General features: G+C 37.1%; 1 protein-coding gene across 2 annotated transcripts in view; it reads right to left on the bottom strand.

Moving 5' to 3' along the window:
* ZFR (zinc finger RNA binding protein) overlaps nt 1–13,745 on the bottom strand; it is a 96,989-nt gene that overhangs the window by 44,689 nt on the left and 38,555 nt on the right. For both annotated transcript variants that reach the window (XR_001888659.1, XM_017889463.1), the window contains exons 6-11: nt 11,736–11,983; nt 8,871–9,062; nt 8,068–8,359; nt 4,916–5,112; nt 2,447–2,566; nt 429–574 (exon numbers count right to left, since the gene is read on the bottom strand). Coding sequence is in view for 1 of the 2 variants with exons in the window: in XM_017889463.1 (XP_017744952.1) it covers nt 429–574; nt 2,447–2,566; nt 4,916–5,112; nt 8,068–8,359; nt 8,871–9,062; nt 11,736–11,983 (1,195 nt within the window). In the remaining variant the exon portion in view is untranslated. The remainder of the gene's footprint in view (nt 1–428; nt 575–2,446; nt 2,567–4,915; nt 5,113–8,067; nt 8,360–8,870; nt 9,063–11,735; nt 11,984–13,745) is intronic.

Here is a 13,745-nt window from a genome sequence, read left to right as displayed (position 1 = left end):
ATATATATAAAAACAAATATTTGAAATATGTTTTCTCAATTCTCCTTCCCTATAGCCACTAAGTTTCTCAATGGACATTATTAATGTGTAGAATCTATCAAATCTTCTATTTCTATCAGGTAACGTATGTCTATTTTGCTTGTTTGAAACCGAGGCACTTACTTATAAAATGAAATATTTCTTCATATGTTTAATTTATAAAAGATGCCAATTAAACATATAACTCTAATACCAAGGTCACAGTAAAATATTACTATAGCCAGTAACAATTTTAATGTATGTCTTTCCCAGACCTAGGATCTTCCTTGAGTGAAAACTGAAAGTAAATAAATCTGGATTGCTTTGAATGGGAGTCATATCCCCAGAATGGCTAAGTTTTTAAGAAAGGTTGAACCACTTACCAGGCTATCAAAAGTTAAACATATTACCTCATTTCCATTCTCCAACGCTCCTCTTCTTCTCGCCTTCGCCAGTACTCCTCCTTCTGCATTTGCTTCCTCATTTTCTCTTCTTGAATCTTTCTTGCTCGAATACTAGGCTTTACTTCTACTTGTAAATCTGGATTTACTTTTTTCTATTAATACAAATAAGACATTAAAAAAACAGCAGCCCCGAAACAATCTACATGTATTTTTAATCATACAATTACACATATTCTTTAATCATGGAGGCTTTTAGTTTCAGGTTTCCCACTAGAGAGTAAAATCAATATAATTAAGGTGAATCAAAGATTCAAAATACATTAATAAAAATTACGTAACTTAGTGCTGACCAACAAAAGGTCATGAAATCCTTAGAAAGACTAATGGATATTTAATTTTACTTTACATTTAACACTTGAACAACAAGGGTTTGAAGTGTATGAGTACACTTACATCTATGCTGCTGAGTTTCTTCTGCCTCTGCCTCCCCTGAGAGAATAAGACCAACCCCTCCTCCTCTTCCTCAGCCTACTCAAGTTGAAGATTATGAGGATGAAGACCTTTATATGACGACCCACTTCCAGATAATGAATAGTAAATATATTTTCTCACTGATTTTCTTAACATTTTCTTTTCTCTAGCTTACTTTAAGAACACAGTACATATGAGATACACATGACATACCAAATATGTATTAATATAAAAATAACTTTATCAGTAAGGCTTCAGGTCAACAGTAGGCTTTTAGAAGTTTTTAGGGCGTCAAAAGTTATAAGCAGCCTGGAATCCCAGCACTTTGGGAGGCCAAGGCAGGCAGATCACTTGAGGCCAGGAGTTTGAGACTAGCCTGGCCAACATGGTGAAACCTCCTCTCTAGAAAAATACAAAAGTTAGCCAGGCATGGTGGCATGTGCCTGTAGTCCCAGCTACTTGGGAGGTTGCGCTGGGAGGATCCCTGGAGCCCGGGAGGTTGCAGTAAGCCACGTTCATGTCACTGTACTCCAGCTTGGGCAACAGAGCAAGGCCCCATCTCAAAAAAAAAAAAAAAAAGTTATAGGCAAATTTTTGACTGCATGAGGGGTCCCTGCCCTCCATGTTGTTCAAGGGTCAACTGTAACTGTTTATAAACAGATAACTCTAAATGTCTATGTTGGGGTTAAAAAGTTTCTTTTCATATTTAAGCACTACCCTTTTACAATGTTTTAATTTTCACCTCCTCTGTGCTTAAAACAGAAAACATGGATCTAGTACATTAATCCAGCCTAGTTAAAAACTTCAAATACAGGCCGGGCACGGTGGCTCATGCATGTAATCCCAGCACTTTGGGAGGCCAAGGAGGGTGGATCATGAGGTCAGGAGTTCAAGCTAAACTGGTCAACATGGCGAAACCCCATCTCTACTAAAAATACAAAAATTAGCTGGGCCTGGGGGCACATGCCTGTAATCCCAGCTACTTGGGAGGCTGAAGCAGGAGAACTGCCTGAACAGGGACCCAGGAGGCAGAGGCTGCAGTGAGCCGACATCATGCCACTGCACTCCAGCCTTGGCTACAGAGCGAGACTCCGTCTCAAAATAAAAAAAAAAACTTCAAATACAGTATCTGATTTATCTTGACATTTGAAGTATATTCAATGAAGAATTCCTGCGCTAAGGTAAGTGAAGGGATTTTCCAACATATCAACTCGTCTCGAAGTTCATTTTGGTGGGAATTCTACCAAGATGAAGAAGGTAGATAAAGAGTTGAGACTTTTTTCAAACATTTTATGTGAATTATCTTTACATGATTGCTTGGTCCAGGCAATGCTTCAGTTTTGCCACAATTACTAAAACTGATGAGAATGTTATTCTAAGTATAAAAATGGATAAATAAAAACCAAACATCCATCTGAGTCTGTCAACATGACATGCTAATCTTAGAATGGGACATCATGGACTTGGCAAGTTGTGTTTAGATGCTTTATTTTGCATATAAAATGCTCTTTTTTTCTTTTTTTAAAGAAGGTAATAGCTGAAATTTTACTCACTTTATATTGAAGTCTGTGTCTTCGCCCTTTTAAGTGCATCTCCTTAGCATTGGGATCATTAAAGCTGCACTCACATAATTTACAATGGAAGCGAATTACTTTTCCTTCATCGTTTCGTACCTTGGCATGGAAAAAAAATTCAAGGATCAAAACAGGAACATCATAGTTGAAGATGGTATCATTCATAAACCCCCACATATTATTTCATGAAACTGTACACAGTTAGAAAGAAGTGGCAATGTCTATTACTTTTTTTTTTTCCCCAAGACGGAGTCTTGCTCTGTCACTCATGCTGGAGTGCAGTGGTTTGATCTCAGCTCACTGCAACCTCAGCCTCCTGGGTTCAAGCGATTCTCCCGCCTCAGCCACCAGACTAGCTGGGATTACAGGCATGCACCACCATGCCCAGCTAATTTTTTTTTTTATTTTTAGTAGAGACAGGGTTTCACTATGTTGGCCAGGCTGGTCTCAAACTCCTGACCTCGTGATCCGCTCACCTTGGCCTCCCAAAGTGCTGAGATTACAGGCATGAGCCACTGCACCTGGCCTATTACTTTTTAAAAGGATAGAAACTGTAGAAATGGGAATGAAAAGTTGGAATTTTAGTATGCAAGATGTGATAGCATATGTTGGCTCTTGTAACTATCTTTCAGTTTAATATTTTTGTCTATATGTAAGCATTTACATTTAAATGTAGCTAGATGCCTTAAATTTTCTAATAGTTACTGAATATTTGCTGCTGGCCAAGTATTGTTATTGCAAATGAAGATAAAGATGATTAATAGCATTATTTTGGTATACAAAGTTTCTCAAAGCCCAGGGTTTTATAATAAGTAACTTTATGGAAAATTAAGATGAATTTTTTTCTAACTGAACAGTTATAGGAGGACAAGTAAACTTGAGTCTTACTATGAAGTCTATTATGAATATTAAGTTCAAATTGTGCAAGCTTTAAGAAATGTTCTGAGTGTAATTCCCTGAAGTTTAGGATTAAACAGTATCATCAAAAATTAGGGTGTTTTGGTTGAGAGCTTTTTTGAGATAACCAAATCTTACTCCTGTTAAAGGATGAAACTTAAAAATCAGAATTATTTCTGAACTACTTATAAATTCCATAACCCAGCTGTCCACCTTATAAACAAAGAATTCAATATACAATTTTTCTTTTTCTTGTTTTCTTTTCTTTTTTGTGATACAGAGTCTCACTCTGTTGCCCAGGTTGGAGTACAGTTGTGTGATCTCGGCTCACTGCAACCTCCACCTCCCAGGTTCAAGTGATTCTTGTGCCTCAGCCTCCTGAGTAGTTAGGATTCAGACGTGCACAACCACTGGCCTTGAACTCCTGGCCTCAAGTGATCCATCCACCTCGGCCTCCCAAAGTGCTACAATTACAGGTGTGAGCCACAGTGCCTAGCCATCAATATATAATTTTTCTTGATAGGAAAAAGGATGCAAGAACAAATATTTATTTAAAACCTACTAGGCCAGGTGCAGCGGCTCACGCCTGTAATCACAGCACTTTGGGAGGCTGGGGAGGGCGGATCATGAGGTCAGGAGTTCAAGACCAGCCTGGCCAACATAGTGAAACCCCACCTACTAAAAAAAACCACAAAAATCAGCTGGGGGTAGTGGCATGCACCTGTAATCCCAGCTACTTGGGAGGCTGAGGCAGGCGAGTTGCTTGAACCCAGGAGGTAGAGGTGCACTGAGCCATGACTGTCACTGCACTCCAGCCTGAGCGACAAGTCTCAAAACAAACAAACAAAAACAAAACCCCTCCTAGATGCCAGACACCATGCAAGGTACTTTATTTCATCTACCCTTCACAACTTTGTTAAGGAATGTTCCAATTTTATAGATATCGACACTGAAGCTCAAAAAATATATATGCTCTAAAGTCAAAGTAAATAGCAGTCATATGCCACTGTATGTCTTTCTGCTGACAGCAGGTATTTATCCAGTCTGCTCTGATATCCCTTCACTCCTTTATTTTACTGAGTTTACTTTACCTGTAAAACAGCAACAGTCTTCTACTCCACTTGAGAAACCAAATGAATATATTCTGTTAAATCAGCAAACTTAATTTTATCACAAAACTGACTATTCAAAAATAAATGTACTGGTTCTCTTCAACAACATTTTTGCTTCTCCGAACTTTTAAACTTTTATGATAGTTGAAGGATGTATTACAACAATGCTTGCTAGTAAATAGAAAGTTACTTAACTCACCACAGTGACAATATACAGGGAAAATAATACAAAAGTTAGCAAAAAAAATCATTGTGATGTCACGTAGACAGGCTTAAAGGACATGCTTTCTTATAACAAAGATTCCTTTAATATCCTTTCATTAAGTAAGCTAAATCTAAAATACAATTAAGCATATTCACTTTTACATGTAACATACGCTTGTAACGCACTTCTTCCCTTTATCCAATTTCACAGCAATGGTATTCTCAAATCAATTACCTCCTCCACATAATCATGGCCCACTGGCTGCACATCACTCTGTAAGGCAGCAAGAGATGCAGGTGTGACTGGTTCTGACACTGTGTCTTGCTTTACTTCAGGAATCTGCACAGCAGAAGTGACAGGAGTACTTTTAACACATTCAGTTCCTTTTATGTCTTCTGTTTTATTTCCTGTTGACTGCAGCTTATTACCACCTAGAAAAGCATCAAAAAGTTAAAACAAATTTTCATTTCGTATAAACATATATACCTGATAAGACAAAAACTTCAGATAAAGTTCTTTTCTGCTAATAGTCAAAACTCCTATCTGACATACAACAGATGAGAATTTTGAAGAACTACATAAACTACTTGGCTTTTTTTACCCTATTAGTGAAATATGTTTCTGAATTTTTCTCATTTCCATCTTGGAACACCCAACACCTTCCTCATCCCCCCTCAAAATGAATAGCAAGTACCTGAAATGGTAAGGACTAAGCCTAATTCATGTTTGTAGCCCGAGTTCCTTGGCAAGTGACTGAAATGAGTAGTATTTATTCCTTTAAAAAATGCTAACTTCCAGTTGGGTGTGATGACTTATGCCCTATGATCCCAGCACTGTGGGAGGCAGAGGTGGGAGGATCACTTGAGCCCCGGAGTTTGAGCCCAGAAGTTTGAGACCAGCCTGGGCAACGTGGCAAAACCTGGTCACTACAAAAATTAGCTGGATGCGATGGTGCACGCCTGTAGTCCTAGCTACTTGTGGGGCTAAGGTGGGAGGACTGCTTGAGCCTAAGAGGCAGAGGTTGCAGTGAGCTGAGATCGCATCACTGCACTCCAGACCTGGACAGACTCTGTCTCCAAAAAAAGTCGGGGGTAATGTCTAGGTCATGCCCTACAATTGAGAAAAATTTAAAAAAAAAGGTAAGTTCAATGATTAGGTCTCTTTGCAAACTTAGTCCAAATAAAGTTTCCCACTAGGGAAGGAAATAGAACCAATTTAGGTTTTATCATTGTTTATTTCCTCTAACTTATTGTCTACTGAAATGAGACATGAATTTACACTAAGAGTTATTTACAAAAGATTTTCTATTATTGTTCTAAACTGAAAGTAGGAAGAACCTCAGAAACTGATGTAGAAGTGACTATAAATGACAGTTTTCATTTTTATCATCAATTAAATTTAACACTTCAAGTAACTGTCTAACAGAATACCATGTTAATTGTGAATCTCCTACTTTTAAACTTTTCTTTCAAAAATATTCTTAAGTATCTATGACAATCTGGATACTGCACTAAGTTCTGGTAATATAGCAAAGAGAAGACAATGTAGCTGCCTTTCAAGTGGCCAATTTACGGGACGATACAAATAATAATAATACAATATGATAAGCACTACAATAAGTATGGACTGAATACTGTGGAAATTTAGAAGGAGCCACCACCCTTTAACATGATCCAGTAAGGAAAGGTTTCACAAAGGGTGTGACACTTGAACTGGGATTTGAAAGAAGAATGAATATGAACTGGTCAGAAAGAAAAGAACGATGTTTAAAAAGAAAAAAATAGCATGTACATAAAAGCACAGCAACATGGTGTGAAAAAGGCTATGGTAAACTCAAGGAAGAGCCAGTAATTCAATATGAATTACTACATAGGTAGAAGGGATGAGTTGAGGCTGGAAAGGTAGGCACGGGTCAGGTAATGATGGGCCTCATATGACAAATAAGGACTACAGATTTTATCCTATCACAGGGGAAGGCTGCTGAGCTGAAGAATAACACAATAGATATATATTTTAATAAAATAACAAGAGTGTGGTGAATATGTTGTACTGGGTACAGTAAGAAATAAAGCTCCAAGGAGACTTTTAAGGCCTAAAAAACAAGGTAATGGCAATGAAGAAGACAGGTTTTGTAGAAATACTATAGAGATAGAAACAAGACGACTAAGTAAACAGAAGGAGGAGGCAATAAATACAAAGAAATAATGTTAGTGAATTTTCCACTTGAGAAATCGACAACTTTATGACATTATTTCATGGTACTCTTCTCATGAAGTAATGGGTTAGAATGAGACACACTGGGAGCCATTTACACAGCCATACAGAAGATGATCAGGGAATATTTAAAATGTGGCTGTCCAACTCAGGTGGGGGTTTTGAATTCACCAGAAAGATTTAAAAGTCACTGCCCACACGGGAATGAATGAGATCACCCATTAAGACTGGCGGACAGTGAGACGAGGGCCAGGGTTATAATCTTAGTAACACTACCATTTAATGAACACATAGGCAGGAGAACCAATAACAAAAACTGAGAAAGGGGTGGGTGGACATATAATTGAGAGACAGAGATGTATCTTAAGCCTAAAGGTACAGCAGTCAACTGTGTCAAGTATTAGGAGAGACAACAGGATGAAACTGAAAACTGGCCACTGGATTGGCAATTAGGTTTTTGGTGACTACTGAAAGCACCTTCAGAAAAAAGTAGAGTAGAAACACTACAGCAGACTGAGGATTGGGCAGGAAGTACAGAAGTAGACAAAAAATCAGGGCCATAGGTTGTGGTACATGTTTATAACCCAAGCACTTTGGAAGTTGAGGCAGGCAGCTCACTTGAGCTCAGGAGAATTCGAGATCAGTCTGGGCTACATAGTGAAACCTCCTCTCTACCAAAAAAAAAAAAAAAAAAAATGGCTGTGTGTGGTGCTGCACGCCTATAGTCCCAGCTACTCAGGAGACTGAGGTGGGCAGATTGCTTGAGCCCTGGAGATTGCGGCTGCAGTGAGCCAAGATCATGCTACTGCACTCCAGCCTTGGTGACAGAGTGGGGCTCTGTCTCAAAAATTAAACAAACAAACAAACAAACAAAAAAACCAATCAGGTTATTTTAAGATTACAGAAATGGGAAAGGCTCTTTGTTGTGCAGATCTTTTTTTTTTAAATGACTAGATTAAGACACAGATGTATCTGTATGACTGAAGGGAAGAAACCAGAAGACGATAGACTAAATATTAAAAATACACACACACAAGGCAGATATGTGAAGAAACAAGGTCCCAGAGAGAAGGGAGGAGATAGGTCCAAGAACACAGGCAGAAGCGTTAGTGTTGCAATGGAGAAACACCACTTTGACAGAGTCAGCAGGGACAGAGAATATCAGTACTTGCCAACAAAATTTATTTTGGGGGTAGATGTTTTCTTGGCAGCCATATTTGTAGGCACTGCTGATACTTTAGTGTTAGATGTGCTATTAAGAGATGAGTTTCCTGTAGTCGTAAGACCCTTCATTGAAGACGTTGCAATTGATGATGTATTCACAGTACAATTGTTTGCTGCAATGCTTGAAGGAGAGGCAGTCGGCTTTGAAGCAGATACAGCTGTTGAAGCAGCAGCTTGGCTAACAACGTTTGGTTCTGTTGACGGAATGGGTTTACCAAGTTTTGTGTGTAACTTAACCACCTATAAAACAAAAGCACACTTATTTGTCAGGAAACTCAAACAGTAGATTTTGAAAAGTCTGCCTGGAACATTATAAAATGAAAATCTAAACCATGCTTTTCTTTGTTGTATTTTTTCTGCTGTATGTTTTTGTATATACACACAAATACAAAACTCATTACTTTCAAGCTAATCTCTGTGAAGTAAATATGGATACATATTCCATCTACTATTAGGTGAGGAAACGGAGGCAGAGAAAGATGAACAGACTTGGCTACATTAAAAATAATCACATGACAATTCCCAGTTAGTGAAATAAATGGTTTAGTTCAATTTAAAGAAAGGTCTCCAGTCTTTCCCTCTTTCAGCAATGATTATTTGATGTCACCTTTAGGTATTATTAGCACATAAGCAAGGCTTATAATGCACTTAAAAGTTTTCAAAATTTGAAGTTACCTTTACCTAACTCCCTTTGAAAAAGTAGAAGATAACAGAATCAAGACATAAGGGTGTGTGGGAAAAAAACACCTACTTTCTGATGCTTAGCACCACGAATGTGGGCAGCATATGCATCTGCTCCTGTACAAGACACATCGCAGAGCTCACAACGTAGCTGATTTTGAGTCCCACGAGTAGAATTGTTGCTGCTGCTGGTATTTTGTGAGGCTTTCAATGCAGCTTCTTTTTTTTTATGTTTCTGTCCTTCTAAATGTTCTTTATAAGTCTGTTTCAAATAAAAAGCAAACATTTTGCTTCACTAATTTTCTTTATACATAATTTAAGATTATTCAATACTCATTTAAAAATGAGACCAAAACAAATTTAAGTTGAAAAGGGCATGTGGCATTCCTTATATATGTGACATATTTATGGTTCTCTGTATCTTGTTTATCAAGAATATTATCTAACACTGAGTTACAAAGTACCTTCATACATAGCCATAATATAAGGCAACGGTTTTCAGTTTTAAAAATTTATCCTTTGTTGCTTATATAAATGTTGGACAGAGAATGGTAATAGACAGTCATCATTCCATAAGGAAATTATATTTAGTTACAGGGTTAAGATGAGGCAGGGGAGATGTGCCTGTATCATTAGAAGAAACGAAAAGTTACTGTATGGTAACAAGATTCTGTACAAACAGCTATGTTTATAAAACTGACTTTTCTAATTCAGAATACATTTTGACATAGAATCTGTATTAGAATCCATGACCCCTAAAAGAAAGCTTATTTAAAATACATAAGGCCCAATATTGTACACACTTGCAAGCAAAAATAGTATTATAGTAATATTAGCCAATAAAATAGTGAAATTATATATTAAAAATCATTGTGAATGCAGATGATTGAGGAAAGCAGTTAATTAAAACGAGAGGAAATTAGTAAAAACAACTGGACAGTTCATGAGTAGGACCAAATGGTTCCTCTCTCATACTTTTATTTATTTATTTATTTATTTATTTTTTGAGATGTGTCTCACTCTGTTACACAGGCTTGAGTGCAGAGGCACAATGTTGGGTCACTGCAATCTCTGCCTCCCAGGCTCATGTGATCCTCCCACCTTAGACTCCCGAGTAGCTGGAACCACAGGTGCCTGCCACCATGCCTAGCTCATTTTTCACATTTTTGGTAAAGACGGGATTTTGCCATGTTGCCCAGGCTGGTCCCAAACTCTCTTTTTAAAAACTGCCTCTTAAAAGACAGTTGTAAACTGACAAATAATTAGCATAAAATTATATGTTCATCATACAATTTCAGAGCTGGATGGGACTTTCCTTTCATTATCTGCAGTGGCCTGAAATAGCTCCACCAAGCAGTCTAAGCCTCAATTATTTAGGCAAGTCCTTGTTACAGAAAAGCAAGGAAATAAAAGCCCAAAGAAGAACAGGTCTCTAAATTGCCCAAGGTTATATCCTTACTAGCAGAGCCAGGACTGCAATCTTGGCCCCTAAAAGCTGAATCAACTTACTCTTTTCCTTCTTACATATACATCTAGAACTCTAATTCAATCTCAATGATATTTTTTGCTGAGGTTCATTAACCACCCCCTTCAGGCACTGACGACTTGCAGAAATACCTGTGGCCTGTTCTTTTTGTACCCATCCAGCACAGCAAAAACAGCCAGCCTCATATACACTCATTCCACCTGCTGCTGTTAACCTATCACCCAAGTGTCATGTTGTATACTTTCATATAAGCCAGGTAATCAATACATTTCTTATGTCCAATCTGGCACTCATGACACTAACCCCTCTGAACAGTCAACACAGAGTAGGAAATGCTCCTTAAATACTAAGACCGCCCACCACTCTTGTTCCCTTTCGTGTTTACAGGTCCCTGCAAACATTTCCCACCTGTGCCACACCTGCCTCCCATCACCTCCTGCCAACCATGCAATTCACAACAAAACTATTTCCTGCCATACTCAAAACAGGGGAAAAGAGGGTTTTATATATCTAGCCACATATATTAAAATGTTCTGTAATTTGGTATAGCTCAGGGAATGTTAGTAACTGAAAATACTCCCCAAAATTCAGAAGTAGGGAAAATTAATCCAGTAAAGTTAAAAACATGTGACATAGGTAGGGCAAATGAGAGACGGATATAACTTGGGAGAAACTAGTAGAGAGTCAAAATTAGTTGTTTCCAAATAACATGCCTTTTATCTGCCAAGCTGTGTACCAAATTTTAATATAAAAATAACTCTTAAGCATAATAATAAGGCTGGGAGTTGAATCCATTAATCTTAATAAATAGAATCATGTCATAATCATCCATTTTAACGTTCAGCAACCAGAAACAATATAATACCGAAAAGGAATAAGGGTTTTACATTTACATGCCTCATTAGTTGGTATTTTTTAAAACACACTTCCTTACACCTTCCTTGTTCCTGAAGTTCCTACTCTCCTTATGAAAGAGACTACAGAAAAAAGTAACATGCCATAAAGTATGTATCAAAGTCAGTCTCATTAGAAATGCAATACTGAAAATTACAGATTATCAGTAACCCGTTATATTAAGTTGAAGAATTTTGAATAAAAGCTCTCGCAAGTAAGTTATAGATGCTAAAATGAAATGAAATAAAATTCAATCTTACCCAAGTCGCAATTAATCTGACTACAAAACTTTTAAACTAAATTTAAATTTTAAAGAGCAAAGTCTCCTTCCAGAAAAAAAGCTCAATTTGCCTATTTATCATTTACATTCACAATCATCTTTACATTTTTTTTTCCCTGAAAATTCTCATGCCACAATACAAGTAACTTTTAAAAGATGCATTGGCTAAAAGCTAACAGGAAAAAATGTAAACCTCTTTGTAGGCTCAGGAGTTAAAATACCAACTACACTTAATAACCACTGAAGACTCAAGGTAAAACATACAACATAAGTACCTGTGGTCCAGCACAGCTGATCTTACAAACATCACAATAGTGAATCTGTGGTGGTTTGGGAGGCTGTTTTGGTTTCAGTTGTTTATTTTGGAATGGTGCTTTTTTAGTAAAGGTGGTCCCTGTCCAGGCAGCTGTTGCAGCAGCAGCAGCAGCTGCTGCTGCTGCCTGCTTCTGTTGCTGCTGCTGCTGTTGATAGTAGGAGGATGCAGCTGAATACACTGCTGCTTCATAACCTGAATAAGATGTACCTTACAAATGAAATCAAACAAAAATTATGTTACATACTTACAGGAGGACAAGTTAAATGTACAAATTTAAATTAATCCTGCCAATAAAGATAGATTTACATGTGCATATTAACAAACGTTTATCTCACAGAACCAGAAAAAAGCTTATTTTCCTTCTAAGAAAGTCATCAACTAGTATTTACTCAACACATGCCAGGTGTTACAGAGGTATAAAGACAGTGTCAAATTTGGTCCCTGCCTTGAAGAAGCTTATAGATTTAACTGGAGAGATGTGATAGTGTGTTTGACAAACTTGTCTGTTTACAGAATCTGGTAGTATGTCCCTGAATAAAATCCTGTGAACAAAATTTAGGAAGTGTTGGATTTGAGGAAGAATCTGAAGTAGGATACTAGATAGGAAAAACAAAAACTCATCAAAGTAAGATTCAACATGCTTGGTAGCTAAGAGGACAAAAGAGACAAAAGAAGAGGAAAACATACAAATATGACACTAAAATCTGGAGCCCCAGTGATCAACTGATGGGTTGTGCAACTGCTAGAACCAAGAAGCTGTCAGACGCTAGTCTGGGGAGGCAAGGTAAATAAAGTTTAGCAGAAGTTTGTGATGTGGAACTGAAGTTCAGATGAAAATATAGAACAACTGTTAAAAGATTTAGGAATTAGGGACCAACACATTGGTTCTCACCTTCCAAAAGATGAAAAAGCACTGTGTTTTCTGGTTAAATGTATGAATTCTACCCATTTCCATTGTTCAGAGACTCCACTGAATAAGCACATTATGCAAGCTATTTATGTAATACATACATGTTGTTTATGTTCAGTGATTTACAGATTTTTAAATCTGTGAACGTTTTAAATTTGAAAGCTGTGGATTTTACATTATAAGCCTATCTGAAAACTGGTAAACTGACCATTTCTAAACTAAGATCTCTGGAAATTTGGTAGACTGCCTATTCATCATATTTCAGTTAAGTTTCCTTATTCCTTTAAGTGGTAATGGATGGGCAAAGAGTGATGTAAAGCTTGAGAGAGATCCCTAGTTGACAGAATAGCACAGAAGAACTGCTTACAGAGAACTAAACTTTTTGGTCTCTCACATGCAGACTGCAATACTGAAAGACTTAGGACTCCCCAACTCCAATATGTCTATACACATAGGGAAGGAAAAATAAATTGGAATGGTAAGAGCTAAAATGCATGGAAAACCAGAATTGCAGTATATAAAGTTTTAAGATAGAAAGTGTGATAATAGACAAGAAAACATCTGAAATGAAAACAGAAACAGGTAGCTATATATCAGTGATAAAGCATATACACGATCAGATAAAACTGAGAAAACAATTGACATAATTGCTCAAAAGAAAATTTCTATAAACCAATAAACTCTACTGGGCAGTCCTACATGTCCTCTGTTACGAATGTGATAAAAGAACATAAGCTCACAGCCAAATGTTTTCAAGCTTACAGGCAAAAACATGTATAGTTTAAATTTTACTATAGAGAAATACCATAAAATTGTTCAATTACAAATAATAAAGATGTTTTAGATTTATTACCAAGTAGGATCATGATTTTACATAAAATCTTTATAACAGACATTTTCCAATGACTTCAGTTCTTCTATATAGAAACTATACAAATGCCACAAAAATGTAACTTTGTGAATTATGTATTAAGAAAACATGAAGCAGAATAAGGACAATAGAGGCCAACAGTGCTGAAAGAATAGGTCTTCTGGTTTTTTTTTTTTTTTTAATCAAGA

The sequence above is a fragment of the Rhinopithecus bieti genome, unplaced genomic scaffold, assembly GCF_001698545.2.
Source record: "Rhinopithecus bieti isolate Rb0 unplaced genomic scaffold, ASM169854v2 scaffold_17882, whole genome shotgun sequence".
NCBI classification, from domain to species: Eukaryota; Metazoa; Chordata; class Mammalia; order Primates; family Cercopithecidae; genus Rhinopithecus; species Rhinopithecus bieti.
Note: the sequence above shows the minus strand (reverse complement) of the source record. Positions and strands in the feature narration are given on the sequence as shown.